This window comes from Pseudophryne corroboree, chromosome 10 (genome assembly GCF_028390025.1).
Source record: "Pseudophryne corroboree isolate aPseCor3 chromosome 10, aPseCor3.hap2, whole genome shotgun sequence".
NCBI classification, from domain to species: domain Eukaryota; kingdom Metazoa; phylum Chordata; class Amphibia; order Anura; family Myobatrachidae; genus Pseudophryne; species Pseudophryne corroboree.
The window spans coordinates 231,934,392-231,955,050 of record NC_086453.1 but is presented as its reverse complement, the minus strand read 5'-3'; the positions used below and the strand labels follow the sequence as shown (position 1 = coordinate 231,955,050).

The 20,659-nt window shown below is 44.2% G+C and overlaps 1 protein-coding gene across 8 annotated transcripts in view; it reads right to left on the bottom strand.

Moving 5' to 3' along the window:
* Nucleotides 1-20,659, bottom strand: part of AGRN (agrin) — a 709,575-nt gene that overhangs the window by 132,382 nt on the left and 556,534 nt on the right. For all 8 annotated transcript variants that reach the window (XM_063943138.1, XM_063943142.1, XM_063943139.1 and 5 more), the window contains 2 exons: nt 8,789-8,940; nt 5,818-5,923 (listed from right to left, as the gene is read on the bottom strand). In XM_063943138.1, the coding sequence (XP_063799208.1) occupies nt 5,818-5,923; nt 8,789-8,940 (258 nt within the window). The remainder of the gene's footprint in view (nt 1-5,817; nt 5,924-8,788; nt 8,941-20,659) is intronic.

Below are 20,659 nucleotides of genomic sequence, written 5' to 3'. Positions count from 1 at the left end.
CCATTGCTCTTTGCTCAAACCATATGTTTCATCTAGCAGATTTCCTCGTAAAAAACCTCAGGGGAGATCACCAGTTAATGTACAGGGTCAGCAGGAGTTCGTGGTTGAGAAGGTTCTCGATTCCAAGCTGTCCCGGGGTCGGCTTTATTTTTTGGTGCATTGGAAAGGTTATGGTCCTGAGGAAAGGTCGTGGGTCCTAGATGAGGACCTTCATGCCCCAAGGCTCAAAAGGGCATTTTTTCAAGAATTTCCTCAGAAACCCGGATTTAGGGGTTCCTTGACCCCTCCTCAAGGGGGGGGTACTGTTAGGCGCCGAGGGTCCGCTCGTCAGTGCGGCCGGCGCCTAGCAACGGGGACGCCACTGTCGGATCGTGTTCCCCGTTGCTGGGTCTAAGTTTATATCATCACTGGTTTCCTGGCTGTGTAGCATGCAGCTGCACGGCATGTTGTAATTATCACTCATCTGTTTCCCTGGCCATGCAGCTTGTCAGCTGCATGGCATTTAATCCAATCAGCCTCCAAACAGCTGATTGGAAGACTCTCTGTTAAAAGCACTCCCAGGACTCCTCACAGACGCCGGTGATAGCTTCCTGTTTGCCTGATTCTGCTGCAGAGAGAGTTCCCAGTCCCGGTCTGTTCGTTTGTTCCTGTTCTCAGTGATCCAGTACTCGGAAGTTACCATCTGTTCCTGGAGTCTGACCGAGCACCTTTAACATCTGGTGGTGTTCGTGAGTCGCGGCGCAGCCGTGTGTTGCGGCTTGTCCGCTACTATTTATTATTGTGTTTATTTTGAGTTCTGGAGCTTTGCGGAGGATTCCGCTTCCACAAGATCCACTCTGGTGTCCAGCGGTGCCGGATAGGAGTGTCGGATCCGTGGATCCTTGGTTGTCCTTTTCCCTGGCGGCTAGTCCGCACATACCTTTTGATTTAGTTAAGTTAGCTTGTAACCCCTGGCTTGGTTGCTTAGTCAGAGGGCCCCTTGTTATCTCCCTGTCTCGGACTTCCCCTTGTCTCCCATTAAGACCTGCGGGGGCATCGGGGTTGGGCAGACATAATCCGCCCTTCGAACGCGGCTGCCATGGGCTCAAGCAACCATAGTCTCGCAGGGGATTTCTGATAACACGGGCGAGACAACGGAGTTAGGGCGCCAGGGGTTACTAGGCTCTCCAGCTCCCACAACCTGTATTTCATTCCTGTACTCAGATCTCTGCCATAAGATCTTCTCCAGTCTGGAGTACAGGAATCGTAACACTGGTGCATCCTTAAGATGTTCCATGTTCCAGTGGAACTGCACCCTCGTTGTGACATCACATGTGCAGAGGGTGTTTATCACCCTGTTTTGGTCCTGACCTCATTTGACTCCTTTCCAGCAGGGTCAGCTGTCTAGATCAGACTATGCCCTGGCCTCCCTTACCCACTTTGTGTCTCTTTAGTACCTTCACCCCCAAGCGCGGATTTAGGGGTCAGGCCGCCCATAGTTCACTCCTAATATGTGGGTGCTCATGAGCAGGGCACTCCCTCTCTATAGTTCATGTATCTATACCATTAGGTATACGTATGTAATTGGTTTATTTATTAAAATTTACTTACACAGCGTCTGCGTATTCCTTTAGGATTTAGGTCTACCTTGTTTGAATCACTGCTCTGTACAGAGCTACAGAACTTTGTGGTGCTCTATAAATAAATGTTAATGATAATAATAATAATTTGCAAATGCTTTATTAATTATATTATGTATATACTGAAGTGTTTTGTGTATGAAATAAGCATGGAAAAAAAAGGTTTTACAACAATCGTGAGGAATATCAATTGCTACATTGTACATTTTGGAACATAGTTATGTATTCAGCATATGATAATTGTAGGTGCCTTATTTGCATAAACACAAAAGCTTGGAGAAAGGCTGACATTGTAAGTAGTAAATTGGTTGGAGTTTTAGCGCTCACAGAGTTCCGTAGGAATCAATATCGTGTATATAATCTTAAACAGCCTAACTCTGAGGCCTCCAGCCTCTTGAGGTTATGGAAAGAAATAAAGCCATGTATTATAGATGAACTTTGCACTGTACAATGTGTGGCTAGGTATACTATAACTTCTGTATTACCCATAGTATTTTAAAATGTATCTAGAAGAAAGGTATAGACAAAAATACAAATAGAACATCAGAATTAAAAAATCCAAAAAGCACAAAATGGCAAAGGAACTAAAACCAAATCACTGAAAGCCAAAAAAATAAAAGGAAAAACAAAGGGAAAAAAACAAGAGATCATTCCAAAACTTCACACAAGGGGAGGTCTCATAAGCATTTTGACAAATTATTCAAGATCAAATCCAGATGATGAATAAGTTAGTTAATGTATTTTCCTGATTTTGATCTCACTTAATAGCACAGTTGTTGGTGAAGGGATTCTAGGCTGGAAACACTGCACTGCGCATGATACAACGTCCACTGTGGTTTTCTACAATAGTACAGATAGGTGTGTAACACATGTGGGGCCGGGTGTAATGGCTTGCGTGGCGGCCGGAGCTCCGAGACTCCGGCCGAACTCGTATGTAATTTTAAAGCAGCAAACGTTTACAAGGCAAAACCTGGTTGGTTTTGCCTTGTAAACATTTGCTGCTTTAAAAAACGTACGAGTTCGGCCGGAGTCTCGGAGCTCCGGCCGTCTCGCAAGCCATTCCATCTGGCCCGTGATGGTTGTCAGTTCTTGCATTGTTCACTTGTAAATGTCTACTTTTATCTTAAATTCACCATTTATTTAGTGTTCCTCAGTATGCTTCCTCTGTGCCTCCAAAACACACAGAGGCAGATTTATCACTCATTCCAAATGTTAGATGATTCTCCAGCCAATCAGCTCCTGTCATGTGTTTTATAAATGACAGTTAAGTGCTGATTATCTGGAGCACCGTTTAGCATTCATAATGAGAGTAAACAAGAATATCACTTGTAGTTAAATCTGCCCCATAATATACATTTTATCAGTTCATATAGTGTGTGACAGAGGTTTTTCTCAGGATATTTGTGGATATTGTATATAAACGGTTGAGCTATTATATAAGTGTTATTCTGTTAAACATTTCCTGCAAGTGTCAGTCATCTCTGCAGTAGACATAAATATAGCTAGATGAAAACAGTAAGGCTCATTTTTGAACCTGAAAAATACAGACTGCACTAATTTGTCAGCAACTGAAATGTGTGGAATGTGTCCCATTAAGAGTGTAGGACAAGACCCAATCTCAGCCACCCCAGAGGAGGTGGAAAAATCAGTGAGAAAAACCTGCGTGGCTTTCCACAAGCAGGGAAGGCCCCTAAATTCCAGTTCATTACTTGTTTATTTTAGTTATTTAATTAAAAATGCCCCCGATCTACCAAACTCTTCACAATTACAAAAGTGCAAACTTTGACAAATCTTTGCGTTTACCACTAATCCCACTCAAAGTGCATTTACAATGATGATTTGCCAGGCATATGCGTTATACGTTAAGTGCTACTGCTGTGGGCATTAGCATAGGTGTTGAAATTATGGCTTGTGCCATGTGGAACTGCTCTTGTGTTGTTTAATATATAGCCAATAACTGGCTTATGAGATAAATAGAACCTAGACAACCCTACGAGAACAAAACAAGATAATTTCTTTAAAATAGAGACATCACTGTAACATTAAGCCCCATAGCAGGCCTTAAACTGAGATGTAAAACAAACTGGAGAAATACACCCAGTGAGTCCAGGCTGCATGTCGAAATACTATTGGTAGAGGTCTCTTTGTGAATTTCCATTCATTTGTGTGACTGAGAAGACTGATGAAACCTCTATGACGAGGTGCCAAGCTTGCTTGTTATAATGAGAGTAGTTTGGCATGCAATCTGTGCAAACACATAACTGTGGAGTACAAAGCTCTTGAGAATAACTGTTTGGAAGCCCAATTAAGATACATACACATATATTTAGTGACAAAGAGGGTGTGTGTACAAACGTGGGCATAGATATACTGTACACACACACACACACAAATAATTACACACATACATTAAATACAGTAAAAAGCAGGTAGGTCCGGCTCTCCCATTAAAATTACAAAAGCACTGGGTGCCCTCACATGGAATGAATACATACAGCGGGTTGGTGCGGCACTCCTAGCGACTGTCACAAATAGGCAAAAGGGTCCTCGGTGTGGACAACGTTTCAAAGCAATTTAATATAGCTTTTTCGTCAGTACATACAGTATATATATATATCTACATAGTACATACACTGAGTGGGAGTATTACTTATATTATATCTACTTGTACATGTGAATAGCTAATCAGCCACATGGTCAACAGGTTCAGTTGTTAAAACAAGAACTCTGGCATGGGGAATAAATGTGATCTAATGGATTTTGACAGTGGGATGACTTCTGTTGCCGGATGAGGTGGGTAAGTACTACAGAAACTGCTCATCTCTGATTTTCAAACACAGCAACAGTTGCAAGTATTTATTTTTATTAAAGGTGCATCTGTACTCCATCTTAAGCTATAGGGCAGTGGTTCCCAAGCTTTTTTTTTTCACGGCACCCCTAGGACAAAAGTTTCCTATTGATAAAATCAGAAAAAAGTGTCAATTTGCGTAACTTGTGTTTATATGTCATCCTTAGGTTCAGTTATGAGGTGAGGGTGAGGATTTGCTTCGGCTTGTCCACATATTTTAGGATTGGCAGCCACAAGCACTGGTTTTGCCTGTTACATTGACCATAAATAATTTGATATATTCCTGAACTACCAACACAGGGCACCATGCAAGTGCCCTAAGCCACCCAGTGTGGAAACCACTGCTATATAGCCAAATCAAGTCACCCGGGCAGGTTCTGCACACTAGGGACCCTGCAAGATTCTCTAGCCATTGGGGAAATATGATCATTCATGGTAAGGGTGGTTTTACTTTAAATTGTACAATGGGTACCAGATAATGGTTTGCTTCTTATGCAGGGAAATTATAATTCTATTCATAGCTCTGAAAATGCATATTTAGCAGTCTGCTCTAGTTACTGTATGCTGCTGCTTCAAAAGAGACGAAAAAAATCTGTCCCACTATTACTTGTACAAGACACATTCTCTGTGCCATGGTAAAATGTTTCCATTAACACAAGCTATTCTATAGTCACCAGAGGATATTGCTTTCTGATGGTTCTGACCTAGCAATTTATTGACACAGTTACCAAGTTACTGAATACACAACCTAGCATTACCCCAACTACACCAAGCAGCAGAATGAATTATCATCACCTCAGCTGTATTCATGCACTAAAGATTCTGCAAAATGCAAATGTAAAATAAAGTTTGGGATGATGAAGCAAAAACAGAGCTTAAAACAGGTATCGCCAGCACTTCACATCTCCACAAAGCAGCCAGCTCTGCTGCCCTTCTCTAATTAATGCTGAAAGGTCGGGAACTACACAGCAAGCTCTGTGAATATATTTAAATATTCATTTTTCGTTTGAAGAAGACGTGTTTGTCAAATTTAAATGGTGAAAGAGAAGTTTGTGCGTAGTGTGTCCCGTGACTTTTTGCTGGTGCAGGGTTAAATACTCCATTCCATATTCAAAGACTTCTCGCACACATAAGCCTCTCATCTGCTTACCATCATTTGTCAGCTGTATGACAATAATCCAAATCCTGCAGAGAATTCTGTGCCAAGAGATTTCGCTGAGGAATCTGCAAGGCTTGTAAATGGGCAGAGATTTTATCGCAGATCAGAGGAAATGAAGGAGGAGAAAAAAATAGTTCCCAGTAGGGAAGAGATTAATGCTAACTGAAATGTATTATTATCCTGGTTCTCACCTCGGCAGGGACCTTGTCCAGCCACATACAGGTCCTGGTGCCTTTCACACCGAGTTTTCTTTAACTCGCACTCATTGGAATACGTTGTGCCGTCAGAACCACAAACCTGTAGCAGAAGAGGAGCCAAAGTGAATGTGCCGTGCACCCATCCCTTAACTCCTAACTACTACATACCAATACAACTACTTCATACACTTTAAGAAGATTTAGTCAGGATCCCAATGGTCAAAATCCTGGCAGCGAATCCCGACGTTCATAATGCCAATGGATCCCGATGGCAAGTATTAGGGGGGAGGGTTACTTGTAGGGTTAGGGTTAGGCACTAGGGGGAGGGTTAGGCTGCAGGAGGAGACGGTTAGGCTGAGGGTGGGGTGGGTTAGGGTTAGGCACTAGGAGGAGGGTTAGGGTTAGGCTGCAGGAGGAGACGGTTAGGCACTAGGGGGAGGGTTAGGGTTAGGCTACAGGAGGAGACGGTTAGGCTGAGGGTGGGTTAGGCACTAGGGGGAGGGTTAGGGTTAGGCTGCAGGAAGAGACGGTTAGGCTGAGGGTGGGTTAGGGTTAGGCACTAGGGGGAGGGTTAGGGTTAGGCTGCAGAAGGAGACGGTTAGGCTGAGGGTGGGGTGGGTTAGGGTTAGGCACTAGGGGGAGGGTTAGGCAGCAGGAGGAGACGGTTAGGCTGAGGGGTGGGTTAGGACTAGGGCCAGGGTTAGCATACCCACCAGGATCAGACAGGATTCTGACCACCGGCATTTTTATACACCACGTACGTGGAGTATTTCTGTGCTTCCTGTCCATTCTATTCTGATGAATTCAGACAGAAGAGATCGCTCCATGCCATACTTAAGAGCAACCATGGTGTGTCTTGACTGACCTTACAGATGTGTTCTCATACGTCTTTGCTGCAGTTACACCAAACAGCCCCTCTAGGTGCGCCAGTGAGACGTCGGCGTCCTTTTTGCGTCTTTTGTTGGCTGAAACTGTATCTTAGTTTGAGCATGAAGTGACTAGGACGCACCAGGAGACTTTGCTGATATGCGACACTTGTATATCTATGTACAACCGAGTCTCTGAATCTGAATATAATGCGCTACAATGTAGCAGCCGCAGATTTTTCCCAATATAGTTCCGTTGTGCTTTGTATACAGATTCAGTCACAATATACAAGTCTCCTGGTGCATCCTAGACATTTTCAGCAAAAAACAAAAAGACACTAGCAGAGTTGCAGGGGACCTGGCGGCTCACTCACACCAGGCATCTACCTCTGCATGGCGTATTGAGGCTTGATATATGAGGACGCATCTGTAACTTTGCACTCCTGCTCTAATGAGAATTCCAGTGGTAAGGCTGGCCAAACTGCTTCATGGTGACTCATTTCAAGCGCTGCTGGCTTTCTTCTACATCCAAGTTCAGCCAGGAAAGAATGGAGAGGTCAACATCATTTGCTGCCCCACGTAGGAGGAAGACAGCTGGGATATTTTCCAAGCATGTGTACTCTTTTTAGGTCCACTTCAAAGCGTATCATTAACTATACACAGATGAAGAAGCTGTCTTGATGGGCTGTGTATTGCTTGAGCCCACAAATCAATGGGAAGTAGTCATTAGTCTGTAATTCCTTTACAGACTGCATTCTCATGAGTACTGATACAGACACATAGGGTCTATTTGCCCATATACTATATATATGTATATATATACCGACAATAGAAATCAAAAGGCGGCACTCGAAGACTGTAGTAAACAGTGAAAAAACTGTATTTGTGCGGTCAACGTTTCGGGGACCACCTCCCCGTCTTCAGGACAAACAAATAGTGACAATAGTGAACTTTAAATACACACTTACCCCCCTCCTCTTTCTGATCTCCCCGCCAGCGACCGCCGTGGACACGCCAGCCGCACTTCCTGTCCGCGGCTCTGAATGCTTCTTTCTAACCGGAAGTGACGTCTCATTGTGGGCCGCGTGACCATGGCGACGCTGGGGGGGAAGAAGAAAAAGTGAACACTTAATCCCTAGTGCTTAAAATCAGATCATACAACATATATATAATTAAGAAACGGTAGCTTATTTTTTTAAAAGAAAGAAAACTCGCTCCGCTATCATGTCATCAATATGTATAGTTAAAAACAACATTTTTTGCAATCACTATTAAAACATTCAATGTGTTCACGATGGAACACATTGAATGTTTTAATAGTGATTGCAAAAAATGTTGTTTTTAACTATACATATTGATGACATGATAGCGGAGCGAGTTTTCTTTCTTTTAAAAAAATAAGCTACCGTTTCTTAATTATATATATGTTGTATGATCTGATTTTAAGCACTAGGGATTAAGTGTTCACTTTTTCTTCTTCCCCCCCAGCGTCGCCATGGTCACGCGGCCCACAATGAGACGTCACTTCCGGTTAGAAAGAAGCATTCAGAGCCGCGGACAGGAAGTGCGGCTGGCGTGTCCACGGCGGTCGCTGGCGGGGAGATCAGAAAGAGGAGGGGGGTAAGTGTGTATTTAAAGTTCACTATTGTCACTATTTGTTTGTCCTGAAGACGGGGAGGTGGTCCCCGAAACGTTGACCGCACAAATACAGTTTTTTCACTGTTTACTACAGTCTTCGAGTGCCGCCTTTTGATTTCTATTGTCGGTACATGTGAGGGAGAGCATCCCTGGGGAAGGCACCGAAGCAAGATACACCCTGAGGGGGAGGACCGGAGTGCCGGAGCACATTTGCATTATGTATATATATATATATATATATATATATATATATCTATCACTGTTGGTTACATACGCTCTTTGAATGAGTAACATAGTGATTTATTTCTAGATCCAGGTCAACATCAGGGGTTCACACTGACTAGCCTAACCTAGGGTAGGGTTAGTCAGCTGAAAGCCAATGATGCTTGTTGTGACTAAAGGTACATGCCTCCCGACATACGGAGGGATGGAGCAATGTATGCATGATGCACCACGCTTACCAGGTTCCGAAGCACAGCATGGCACGTGAAGTCACAGACGCAGCGATCATCCTCAGTGTCTTCATCCCAGGAGCCTCCATAACGCCTGCACCGGTCTTGTTCACACTCGCTGTCCTCACCAGACCCTGAGCCGGCAGTACCAGACCCACACTCTGTAACAGGGAATAAGATTAAATGTGAGCTGAAATGTCTGCATCTTAAGAACACCTACTGGAGCGGTAAGAAAAAGGCAGCATATGAGGATTAATGGAAGGCTCCTGATTGCATGAATGGTTTCAGTTAAGTCAAGTTATTATGTATTCAATATCAAACCCCCAAAAAAGTAAACAGCGTATTTTTCTCTATCTCAGAAGGTGCAACATATGCGTAAAGATCAGTCACTTAGCACCCACAATACAGTGTAATAAAGTGATTAATCGGAAAAGGTGACCATGTACTGTACTGAAAAGGAGGGCACCTTTATCCTAGTACCCATATGCAACAATTAGCGGTTTGGGTGTTAGTGGCATACTTATTAATTAATCCTACTTTGCAGTTGCACTTTTTCTGAATAAATTGTATAATTCTATTAGATTCTAAAAATAAGCCGGATGCAACTCTTCAAATGTGATTCTGAGACCTAAGCAAATAGAATATTCAGAATAGGTTAATTAAGGCTGTCAAATCATTCAATGGATAAAAGATGCTGGAGTGACCGAACCGGTCGCTCCTCAGAAACTGACGCCTTGTACAACCTTTCATTATAGATAAATAGGTGCATTTATGCACTCAGCCATCAAGTGGAAGAGCTCAGAAATGTCATTTTTAGAATCCAACAGTCTATTATTGTTACTCCCAGCATCCTTTTAAAAAAAATTGTTTCATCAAGTGCTACACATCAAATATCTTTTAGTGTCAGAGTAACCTGTTGATAATAAAAATTAAGATCGCTACAGAGGCAATAGGTCATGGTTTAATGAAATCTATGATTGGTGGCACACAGATGTCGGATCTGGAATCATGTTCACATGGCTATTACCAGGAGAAAGTAGTTCTTCTCTGCTGTCAGATCACATGACTAGCGTACAATAGTTTACGTGGTATACACTAGATTTTTCTTTTACTAATATCAAAACTAAATCCTTTTGCAAAGTCTATGGTACTCTCAGTCTTGGCCAAATCACTGGCCTCTTTCATTAATTCCACCAGACAACAAAAAGTACCATCCACAGTAATGAAGGCCACTGTTGACCTCAATGGGAAATCCCCATCTGTGGAATTGTGAGAACTAATGTGAAATAATACCAAAATATTCCAAACAGAGGGGCAGATGTATTAAGCCTGGAGAAGTGATAAAGAAGTGATAAGTGCAAGGTGATAACGCACCAGCCAATCAGTTCCTGTCATTTTTCAAACCCGTAATGATTGCCTGGTGCGTTATCACCTTCCACTTATCACTACTTTATCACTTCTTCAGGCTTGATACTTCTGCCCCAATAAGTGTAACATTGCAGAACAAATGTCCTTATGTGACAAAACACCTGTCGATGCGCAATAAAACCCGGTCTCACAGGCAAGAACATAGATTTGCAGGTCAAGACGGGAATGCAAAGGTCTGCATAGTGTGAGTGTTCCATGCTAAGGGAAGATAGAGTGCAGATAAAGGAGCACAAGTGCATAAATTAGATTTTATTTTGGAACGTGGTATTATTTCAATGGCACAGGGGTCGGAGCAACAACATGTACAGATTGTGCTAGGTTACCATTAATAATCCCATACGTAACAATTGGCCACATAGTATGCAACGTCATACTCTACAACACTCAGCACATACAAACTAGCACAGGTTAATAAATCACAAACAAAACAGGCAGACAACAAGCTTATATGGGTACAGAGAGAATTACATATACATTTCTGTGCACATCGATGCTAATAATAATTATTTCCCTGATAATTATTTCAGTGTCCTGTCCTCTGATGTAGCAATGTTTATATACCTCGTACTTGTCCTACAGTACATTGTCTTGTGCTACAAGTCATTGTTTTCTTGTCTTGCTCATTGTTTATGTACTTTGGGGGTAATTCTGAGTTGATCGCAGCAGCAAGTTTGTTAGCAAATGGGCAAAACCATGTGCACTGCAGGGGGGGCAGATATAACATTTGCAGAGAGAGAGTTAGATTTGGGTGGGTTATTTTGTTTCTGTGCAGAGTAAATACTGGCTGCTTTATTTTACACCTGAATTTAGATTTCAGTTTGAATACACCCCACCCAAATCTAACTCTCTCTGCACATGTTATATCTGCCCCTCCTGCAGTGCACATGGTTTTTTGCCCAACTGCTAACAAAATTGCTGCTGCCATCAACTCAGAATTAGGCCCTTTGTTAGGTGCTGTGGAACCCTTGTGGCGCCACAGAAATAAAAGATTATAATAAAAATCTCCACCTCCCTTCAGTTCTGTTTTTGGCAGCTGACAGGAGAAAGGATGAATACTTACACAGAGGTCACTGACCTCATAGGGAAAGGTGCAGTGTTCATAGATATCCCTGCAAGGAGGAAGATGAACAGGGGAACATAGAGCAAGAGGACTGCAAGAATTGGACACACTGAAATCATTAGATGTATCACAGGTCTAACGAATCTGATTAGAAAATCTACAGTAACCATAAGTAAACCATAGCCTGTGCATAAAATATAATACACAAAATGGGCAATCCGGATGGGCCAATAGAACTTAATCCTCTGTGAACATTTTAAATTCACTGTTGTGCCAGGGGTTTTACCCAAAGCTTTTAATTGCTATAGCTAGTTCAAGACAAGCAGAATGTGTAGAAAATACGTGGGTGTTCTCATTGTACTTCTACTTTTAATAATAATTACAGAAGAACTGATTACAGAGATACCGTGACAAGGAATATACCGGTATAGGAGAATCAGATACGGAGAGGATCTGAAGTGTGAAATGAAAGTGCCATCATATCAATCCTCAGCGGTCTATTTACGTAAAACGATCACCAGTTATCAGGAGATAAAAGAAGGGGATGACGATAAAAGTCTCACTTTCAAGCCAGCATCCTCATCTTTTCTACCCCTACATTCACCACCAGCACACATCCTCCGCCTTATCCAAGCCATGCTGTGCTAATGAACCTGTGGTAATTACACTAGCGTTGGATGCAAGACGGGATATTAAAGGCTCTGCTCAAACCTGATCACCCAAAACTGGAATTACCCCCGAAGCGTTGCTAGGAGACAAGGCAAATGTACCCTTATTAGCTGGCACTGTGCAGAACAGAGCTACAGGACAGAAATGTTCATCCTCAGTGCTTTCAACACAGCACATAATACAACAGGGGAATAACCCAAAATGATCATCTCCCCTTCACCTAATGATGTCTGATACAATGAGCATAAACTGTATGCTAGCGTGCCCCGAAAGCCTAAACGCTCATGGATTTTGTAATTATTTTGTATTTATTAGCTACCGGCTTAGCGGCTCAGCTGCAGGCAAGCATACAAAAGAATCATATTTAAAAATAAATAGCAAAGATAAATGTTAAAATTGGTGTTAGGCACCATGAATTTCTTTATACTGAGCATAAAATCCCACGTCTGGTTTGTCCAACTGTAATTCAGTTATATGGGCCCACTAGTGTTGAAAATAATCCATTTTCTCATACCTGTAATACAAATTAACGTCAAATATTTATTTGGTTAATTTTAGGATATCAGATGGCAATAAAGGTACTTTGTATGCTTTGCTTGTATTAAAATGCCTAGGGCATGCTAACCCACTACTGTTCAGGAGGGTTGTTCCGAAGGGGTAGTGTATGGGGGCGTGGTGACAGAATCTGTGGTATTACGACCCCTCTGAGCTGCTAACTGCAGCATCAGTCAGTGTGAGGTGGGGCTATGATAACGATCGCTGCATTGCGGTCCCTCCCACTTCACTGCGGAAATGAGCGGGATACAGGAATGTTCTACTCTCACTGGAGTGCAAAAGAGCTCCCCCAAAGTAATGCTGCAGTCTCCCAAACATTCTGGGAGAGTAGGCGTTAGAGCCACACGAAGGCCTGCCCCCAAAGGAACGTCTATGAATTTTCCATACATGTTTTCAGCTGCGTCTCTCTTGGGGTAATGCAAGTTATTTTATAAATAGACTCCTCTAAAATAGTTCACTGCTGCCTGGGTGGACCAGTGTTTTTTTTTCACCCTTCTGAAAAATGCAACTATAAAAACTGATTTATGTGAAATAGTAAAAAAGTTAACTCAAAACACAAAAACAACATAAGCTAATAGTAGCAAAGAGCAATAGTGTACAAAAAGAGTTTGAAGAGATGTTGGGGGAGATTCAAATGTTTGAAAAATCAGTTGGGTGACTGTTTTTTCCTATCTAATAGACAGGAAAAAACAGACACCCAACCAACTTTTCAAACATTTGAATCTTCTCCATTGTCTAAAGTCTCATATTGATGGTAGAAGAAATGTATCTTCCCTAATGTGCTAATAATCACCCTTAATAACCTCAATCACTTGAAGACATAACAGTAGCTGTTAACTCCTAGGCTTGGTCAGGACTGCCATCCTGGACTGTATGAAGGGCAGCACAAGCAGCAGAACTATAATAAAATGTTTGCCAATGTCTCTCTCCCATCTCTGGGGAAGACGCTAGGAGCTGGCAATGATAAAGGCAGCTTCTTCTATAATCTGAACAGGAATGGATCCCCTTCCAAGTGACTCATGTACAGGTGCTGCTGAACAGGTGCAGTGTAAACACCAGCTGCCCAGACTTTCTCCATACTGCACACACCTCCCGCTGCCAAACAAGTGCAGTAGAAATGGAATTTTGGGTCAGAACAGAGAAGCACGGTGTCACTTTTAAAATCCAGAGCTTGCATATTTACAGAACACCGTGTTTATCTTTAAAAACAAAAAGGACTAAAATAAATCAGCAATTTCTGATTTTTTATGTTTAATGTGTCCTTAGTTTGCAGAGGAGAGCAACGCCTTAAACTGTGGCTATAATAAATAAACGCAGTCACTGGCACCATATAGACATAGTGATAACATAAATCCACTACAGTAAGCTCTATCTTCATTTAACTAAATACACGACAATTAAGCAATGCACTACATAAATGTTACATAGACAAAATCCATGACTGTCATATGGGGTATCCGGACTATACATCTACACTAAAAAGGTCTACAGTCTATAGGTGTACCACTAATGGTAGAAATGCATCAGGTCGACATGGTCAAAAGGTCGACATGTAAAAGGTAAACATGTCGACAGGTTCAAAAGGACGACATAACAATGAACACGCAAGTTTTTTTGTTTGTTTTTTTTCTTCATCTTTTTCAACTTTTTCATACTTTACCATCCACGTGGACTATGATTGGGAATCGTAACCAGTGCCGAGAGTGTTCGTTCACCAGGCGAGGGGACACAGTACACTAATGGGGCTTGTTTTTGGAAAAAAGTGACAAAATACCCCCAAAACAAACAAAAAATTGTGTCTATCTTTTTTTGTGTTGACCATTTCCATATCGACCTTTTGACCATGTCAACCATTCCTACTGTCTACCTATTCTATGTCGACCTTTTGACCCTGTCTACCTAACGCATGCCTACCATTAGTGGTAGACCTATTGACTTTAGACCTTTTTAGTGTAGCTCTAATAATCCACATCCGTCACAGAGGTGCAATGCCGTGATTGTCACATAGGTGCAATGCCGTGATTGTCACATAGGTGCAATGCCGTGATTGTCACATAGGTGCAATGCCGTGATTGTCACATAGGTGCAATGCCGTGATTGTCACATAGGTGCAATGCCGTGATTGTCACAGAGGTGCAATGCCGCGATTGTCACAGAGGTGCAATGCCGCGATTGTCACATAGGTGCAATGCCGCGATTGTCACATAGGTGCAATGCCGCGATTGTCACATAGGTGCAATGCCGCGATTGTCACATAGGTGCAATTCTGAGCACACAAATTGATCAATGTAATAACACTAAAGGTGGGTACACACTGATCGATATATCTGAAGATCAATTGATCCGCAGATATATCTATGAACGGATAAGGCAGTGTGTTGAGCATACACACTGCCCGATCCATCGGGGACTGACGTCATGAACTGGGCAGGCGTGTACACACACCCGCCCAGTTCAGCTGTCAATCACCGCCCGTACACACTCAGCGGCGCGCCAATATATCTGTAGATATATTGGCTGTCGGCTGTGGTGTGGGGCCGATGCGATATGTCTGTAAACGACGGAGTTCACAGACATATCGCCCATACACACTGGCCGACAGACCCGCGATATATCGGCCGTTCCAGAGAACGGCTGATATATCGGCCAGTGTGTACCCACCTTAAGGGCCCTATTTATCCCAATCTGCATTAAAAATGCAGAAATTATTTTGCCTAAATCCGTAACGTGCAAATGAAAATTTTCCTGCTAATTTAGCAATGCGCCTCTGCCAGGACATAGGCTCCAGTAGGCACTTGTGCCCGCTAGAAGAAGAGTGATCGCTTACTCTGTTTTTCTGCTTCCTGGTTTGGATCTACTATGGTACTACACATGTGTGGCCACCGGCTGACACAAGCTTCATTGGGGCCACTCTCCGAAACAAGGGCCCTCATTCCGAGTTGATTGCTCGTTATTCTTCATCGCATCGCAGTGAAATTTCGCTTAGTGCGCATGCGCAATAGTCGCACTGCGACTGCGCCAAGTAACTTTGCTATGAAGATAGGATTTTTACTCACGGCTTTTTCTTCGCTCCGGCGATCGTAGTGTGATTGACAGGAAATGGGTGTTACTGGGCGGAAACACTGCGTTTTAGGGGCGTGTGGATGAAAACGCTACCGTTTCCGGAAAAAACGCAGGAGTGGCCGGAGAAACGGGGGAGTGTCTGAGCGAACGCTGGGTGTGTTTGTGACGTCAATCCAGGAACGACAAGCACTGAACTGATCGCACAGGCAGAGTAAGTGTGGAGCTACTCTAAAACTGCGAAGTAGTTTTTGATCGCAATAATGCGAATACATCGGTCGCAATTTTAGGATGCTAAGATACACTCCCAGTAGGCGTAGGCTTAGCGTGTGTAACTCTGCTAAATTCGCCTTGCGACCGATCAACTCGGAATGAGGGCCAATATGCAAAACAGTAGTCCATTGGCTAATATTATCTTCAGTTTCAGAGCAGTCTAGAGCTTGGTAAATACCAGGGGCGTCAACAGTTCTTGCGGGCCATGGTACAAGGAGGGGATGTGGCCAAATGGCCCCCTCCATTAAATAAATTAATAAATAATAAGAATTTACTTACCGATAATTCTATTTCTCGGAGTCCGTAGTGGATGCTGGGGTTCCTGAAAGGACCATGGGGAATAGCGGCTCCGCAGGAGACAGGGCACAAAAAGTAAAGCTTTAGGATCAGGTGGTGTGCACTGGCTCCTCCCCCTATGACCCTCCTCCAAGCCTCAGTTAGGATACTGTGCCCGGACGAGCGTACACAATAAGGAAGGATTTTTAATCCCGGGAAAGACTCATACCAGCCACACCAATCACACTGTACAACCTGTGATCTGAACCCAGTTAACAGTATGATAACAGCGGAGCCTCTGAAAAGATGGCTCACAACAATAATAACCCGATTTTTGTAACTATGTACAAGTATTGCAGATAATCCGCACTTGGGATGGGCGCCCAGCATCCACTACGGACTCCGAGAAATAGAATTATCGGTAAGTAAATTCTTATTTTCTCTATCGTCCTAGTGGATGCTGGGGTTCCTGAAAGGACCATGGGGATTATACCAAAGCTCCCAAACGGGCGGGAGAGTGCGGATGACTCTGCAGCACCGAATGAGAGAACTCCAGGTCCTCCTCAGCCAGGGTATCAAATTTGTAGAATTTAGCAAACGTGTTTGCCCCTGACCAAGTAGCTGCTCGGCAAAGTTGTAAAGCCGAGACCCCTCGGGCAGCCGCCCAAGATGAGCCCACTTTCCTTGTGGAATGGGCTTTTACTGATTTTGGCTGTGGCAATCCTGCCACAGAATGTGCAAGCTGAATTGTACTACAAATCCAACGAGCAATCGTCTGCTTAGAAGCAGGAGCACCCAGCTTGTTGGGTGCATACAGGATAAACAGCGAGTCAGATTTTCTGACTCCAGCCGTCCTGGAAACATATATTTTCAAGGCCCTGACAACGTCAAGCAACTTAGAGTCCTCTAAGTCCCTGGTAGCCGCAGGTACCACAATAGGTTGGTTCATGTGAAATGCAGAAACCACCTTAGGTAGAAATTGAGGACGAGTCCTCAATTCCGCCCTGTCAGAATTAAAAATTAAGTAAGGGCTTTTATATGATAAAGCCGCCAATTCTGACACACGCCTGGCTGAAGCCAAGGCTAACAGCATCGACACCTTCCATGTGAGATATTTTAAGTCCACAGTGGAAAGTGGTTCAAACCAATGTGACTTTAGAAAACTCAACACCACATTGAGATCCCAAGGTGCCACTGGAGGCACAAAAGGAGGCTGTATGTGCAGGACCCCTTTTACAAATGTCTGAACTTCAGGTACTGAAGCCAGTTCTTTCTGGAAGAAAATCGACAGGGCCGAAATTTGAACCTTAATGGACCCTAATTTTAGGCCCATAGACAGTCCTGTTTGCAGGAAATGAAGGAAACGACCCAGTTGAAATTCCTCTGTAGGGGCCTTCTTGGCCTCACCCCACGCAACATATTTACGCCAAATGCGGTGATAATGTTTTGCGGTTACGTCCTTCCTGGCTTTGACCAGAGTAGGGATGACTTCTTCTGGAATGCCTTTTTCCCTCAGGATCCGGCGTTCAACCGCCATGCCGTCAAACGCAGCCGCGGTAAGTCTTGGAACAGACAAGGCTCCTGCAGTAGCATGTCCTTTCTTAGAGGTAGAGGCCACAGTTCGTCCGTGAGCATCTCTTGAAGTTCCGGGTACCAAGTCCGTCTTGGTCAATCCGGAACCACGAGTATAGTTCTTACTCCTCTCCTTCTTATGATTCTCAGTACTTTTGGTATGAGAGGCAGAGGAGGGAACACATACACTGACTGGTACACCCACGGCGTTACCAGAGCGTCCACTGCTATTGCCTGAGGGTCCCTTGACCTGGCGCAATATCTGTCCAGTTTTTTGTTGAGGCGGGACGCCATCATGTCCACCTTTGGTTTTTCCCAACGGTTTACAATCAGGTGGAAGACTTCTGGGTGAAGTCCCCACTCTCCCGGGTGAAGGTCGTGTCTGCTGAGGAAGTCTGCTTCCCAGTTGTCCACTCCCGGAATGAATACTGCTGACAGTGCTATCACATGATTTTCCGCCCAGCGAAGAATCCTTGCAGCTTCTGCCATTGCCCTCCTGCTTCTCGTGCCGCCCTGTCTGTTTACGTGGGCGACTGACGTGATGTTGTCCGATTGGATCAACACCGCCTGACCCTGAAGCAGAGGTTTTGCTTGACTTAGGGCATTGTAAATGGCCCTTAGTTCCAGAATGTTTATATGAAGAGACGTTTCCAGGCTTGACCACAGGCCCTGGAAATTCCTTCCCTGTGTGACTGCTCCCCAGCCTCTCAGGCTGGCATCCGTGGTTACCAGGATCCAATCCTGAATGCCGAATCTGCGGCCCTCTAGTAGATGAGCACTCTGCAGCCACCACAGGAGAGACACCCTTGTCCATGGCGACAGGGTTATCCGCTGATGCATCTGCAGATGCGATCCGGACCATTTGTCCAGTAGATCCCACTGAAATGTTCTTGCATGGAATCTTCCGAATGGAATCGCTTCGTAAGAAGCCACCATTTTCCCCAGGACCCTCGTGCACTGATGCACTGAGACCTGTCCTGGTTTTAGGAGGTTCCTGACTAGCTCGGATAACTCCCTGGCCTTCTCCTCCGGGAGAAACACCTTCTTCTGGACTGTGTCCAGAATCATTCCTAGGAACAGTAGACGTGTCGTTGGAATCAGCTGCGATTTTGGAATATTTAGAATCCACCCGTGCTGACGTAACACTACCTGAGATAGTGCTACTCCGACTTCTAACTGTTCCCTGGATCTTGCCCTTATCAGGAGATCGTCCAAGTAAGGGATAATTAAAATGTCTTTTCTTCTTAGAAGAATCATCATTTCGGCCATTACCTTGGTAAAGACCCGAGGTGCCGTGGACAATCCAAACGGCAGCGTCTGAAACTGATAATGACAGTTTTGTACTACAAACCTGAGGTACCCTTGGTGAGAAGGGTATATCGGGACGTGGAGATAAGCATCCTTGATGTCCAGAGACACCATATAGTCCCCTTCTTCCAGGTTTGCTATCACTGCTCTGAGTGACTCCATCTTGAATTTGAACCTTTTTATGTAAGTGTTCAAGGATTTCAGATTTAAAATTGGTCTCACCGAGCCGTCCGGCTTCGGTACCACAAACAGCGTGGAATAATACCCCTTTCCTTGTTGCAGGAGGGGTACCTTGATTATCACCTGCTGGGAATACAGCTTGTGAATGGCTGCCAAAACTGCCTCCCTGTCGGAGGGAGACTTTGGTAAAGCAGACTTCAGGAAACGACGAGGGGGAAACGCCTCGAATTCCAGTTTGTACCCCTGCGATACTACCTGTAGAATCCAGGGATCCACTTGCGAGTGAGCCCACTGCGCGTTGAAATTCTTGAGACGGGCCCCCACCATATCTGAGTCTGCTTGTAAAGCCCCAGCGTCATGCTGAAGACTTGGCAGAAGCAGGGGAGGGCTTCTGCTCCTGTGAAGCGGCTGCATGGTGCAGTCTTTTTCCCCTTCCTCTGCCCCGGGGCAGAAAAGAGTGGCCTTTTGCTCGCTTGTACTTATGGGAACGAAAGGACTGAGTTTGAAAAGACGGTGTCTTTTTCTGCTGATGTGGAGTGACCTGGGGTAAAAAGGTGGATTTTCCAGCCGTTGCCGTGGCCACCAGGTCCGATAGACCAGCCCCAAATAACTCCTCCCCTTTATACGGCAATACTTCCATGTGCCGTTTGGAATCCGCATCCCCTGACCACTGTCGCGTCCATAACGCTCTTCTGGCAGAGATGGACATAGCACTTATTCTTGATGCCAGGTTGCAAATATCCCTCTGTGCATCACGCATATATAGTAGTGCATCCTTTAAATGTTCTATAGTTAACAAAATATTGTCCCTATCCAGGGTATCAATATTCTCGGTCAGGGAATCCGACCATGCGACTCCAGCACTGCACATCCAGGCTGAGGCGATTGCTGGTCGCAGTATAACACCAGTATGTGTGTATATACTTTTTAGGATATTTTCCAGCCTTCTATCAGCTGGTTCTTTGAGGGTAGCCGTATCAGGAGACGGTAACGCTACTTGTTTTGATAAACGTGTGAGCGCCTTATCTACCCTAGGGGGTGTTTCCCAACGCGCCCTAACCTCTGGCGGGAAAGGATATAATGCTAATAATTTTTTAGAAATTAGCTGTTTTTTATCGGGGGAAACCCACGCTTTTTCACACACCTCATTTATTTCCTCTGACTCAGGAAAAAATATTGGTAGTTTTTTCTCTCCCCACATAATACCCTTCTTTGTGGTACTTGTAGTGTCAGAAAGGTTCAATGCCTCTTTCATTGCCGTGATCATGTAACGTGTGGCCCTACTGGACATTACGTTTGTCTCGTCACCGTCGACACTAGACTCAGTATCTGTGTCAGGGTCTGTGTCGACCCACTGAGGTAACGGGCGTTTTAGCGCCCCTGACGGTGTCTGAGACGCCTGGACAGGCACTAATTGATTTGCCGGCTGTCTCATGTCGTCAACAGTTTTCTGCAAATTGCTGACATTATCACTTAATTGTTTAAATACAATCATCCAG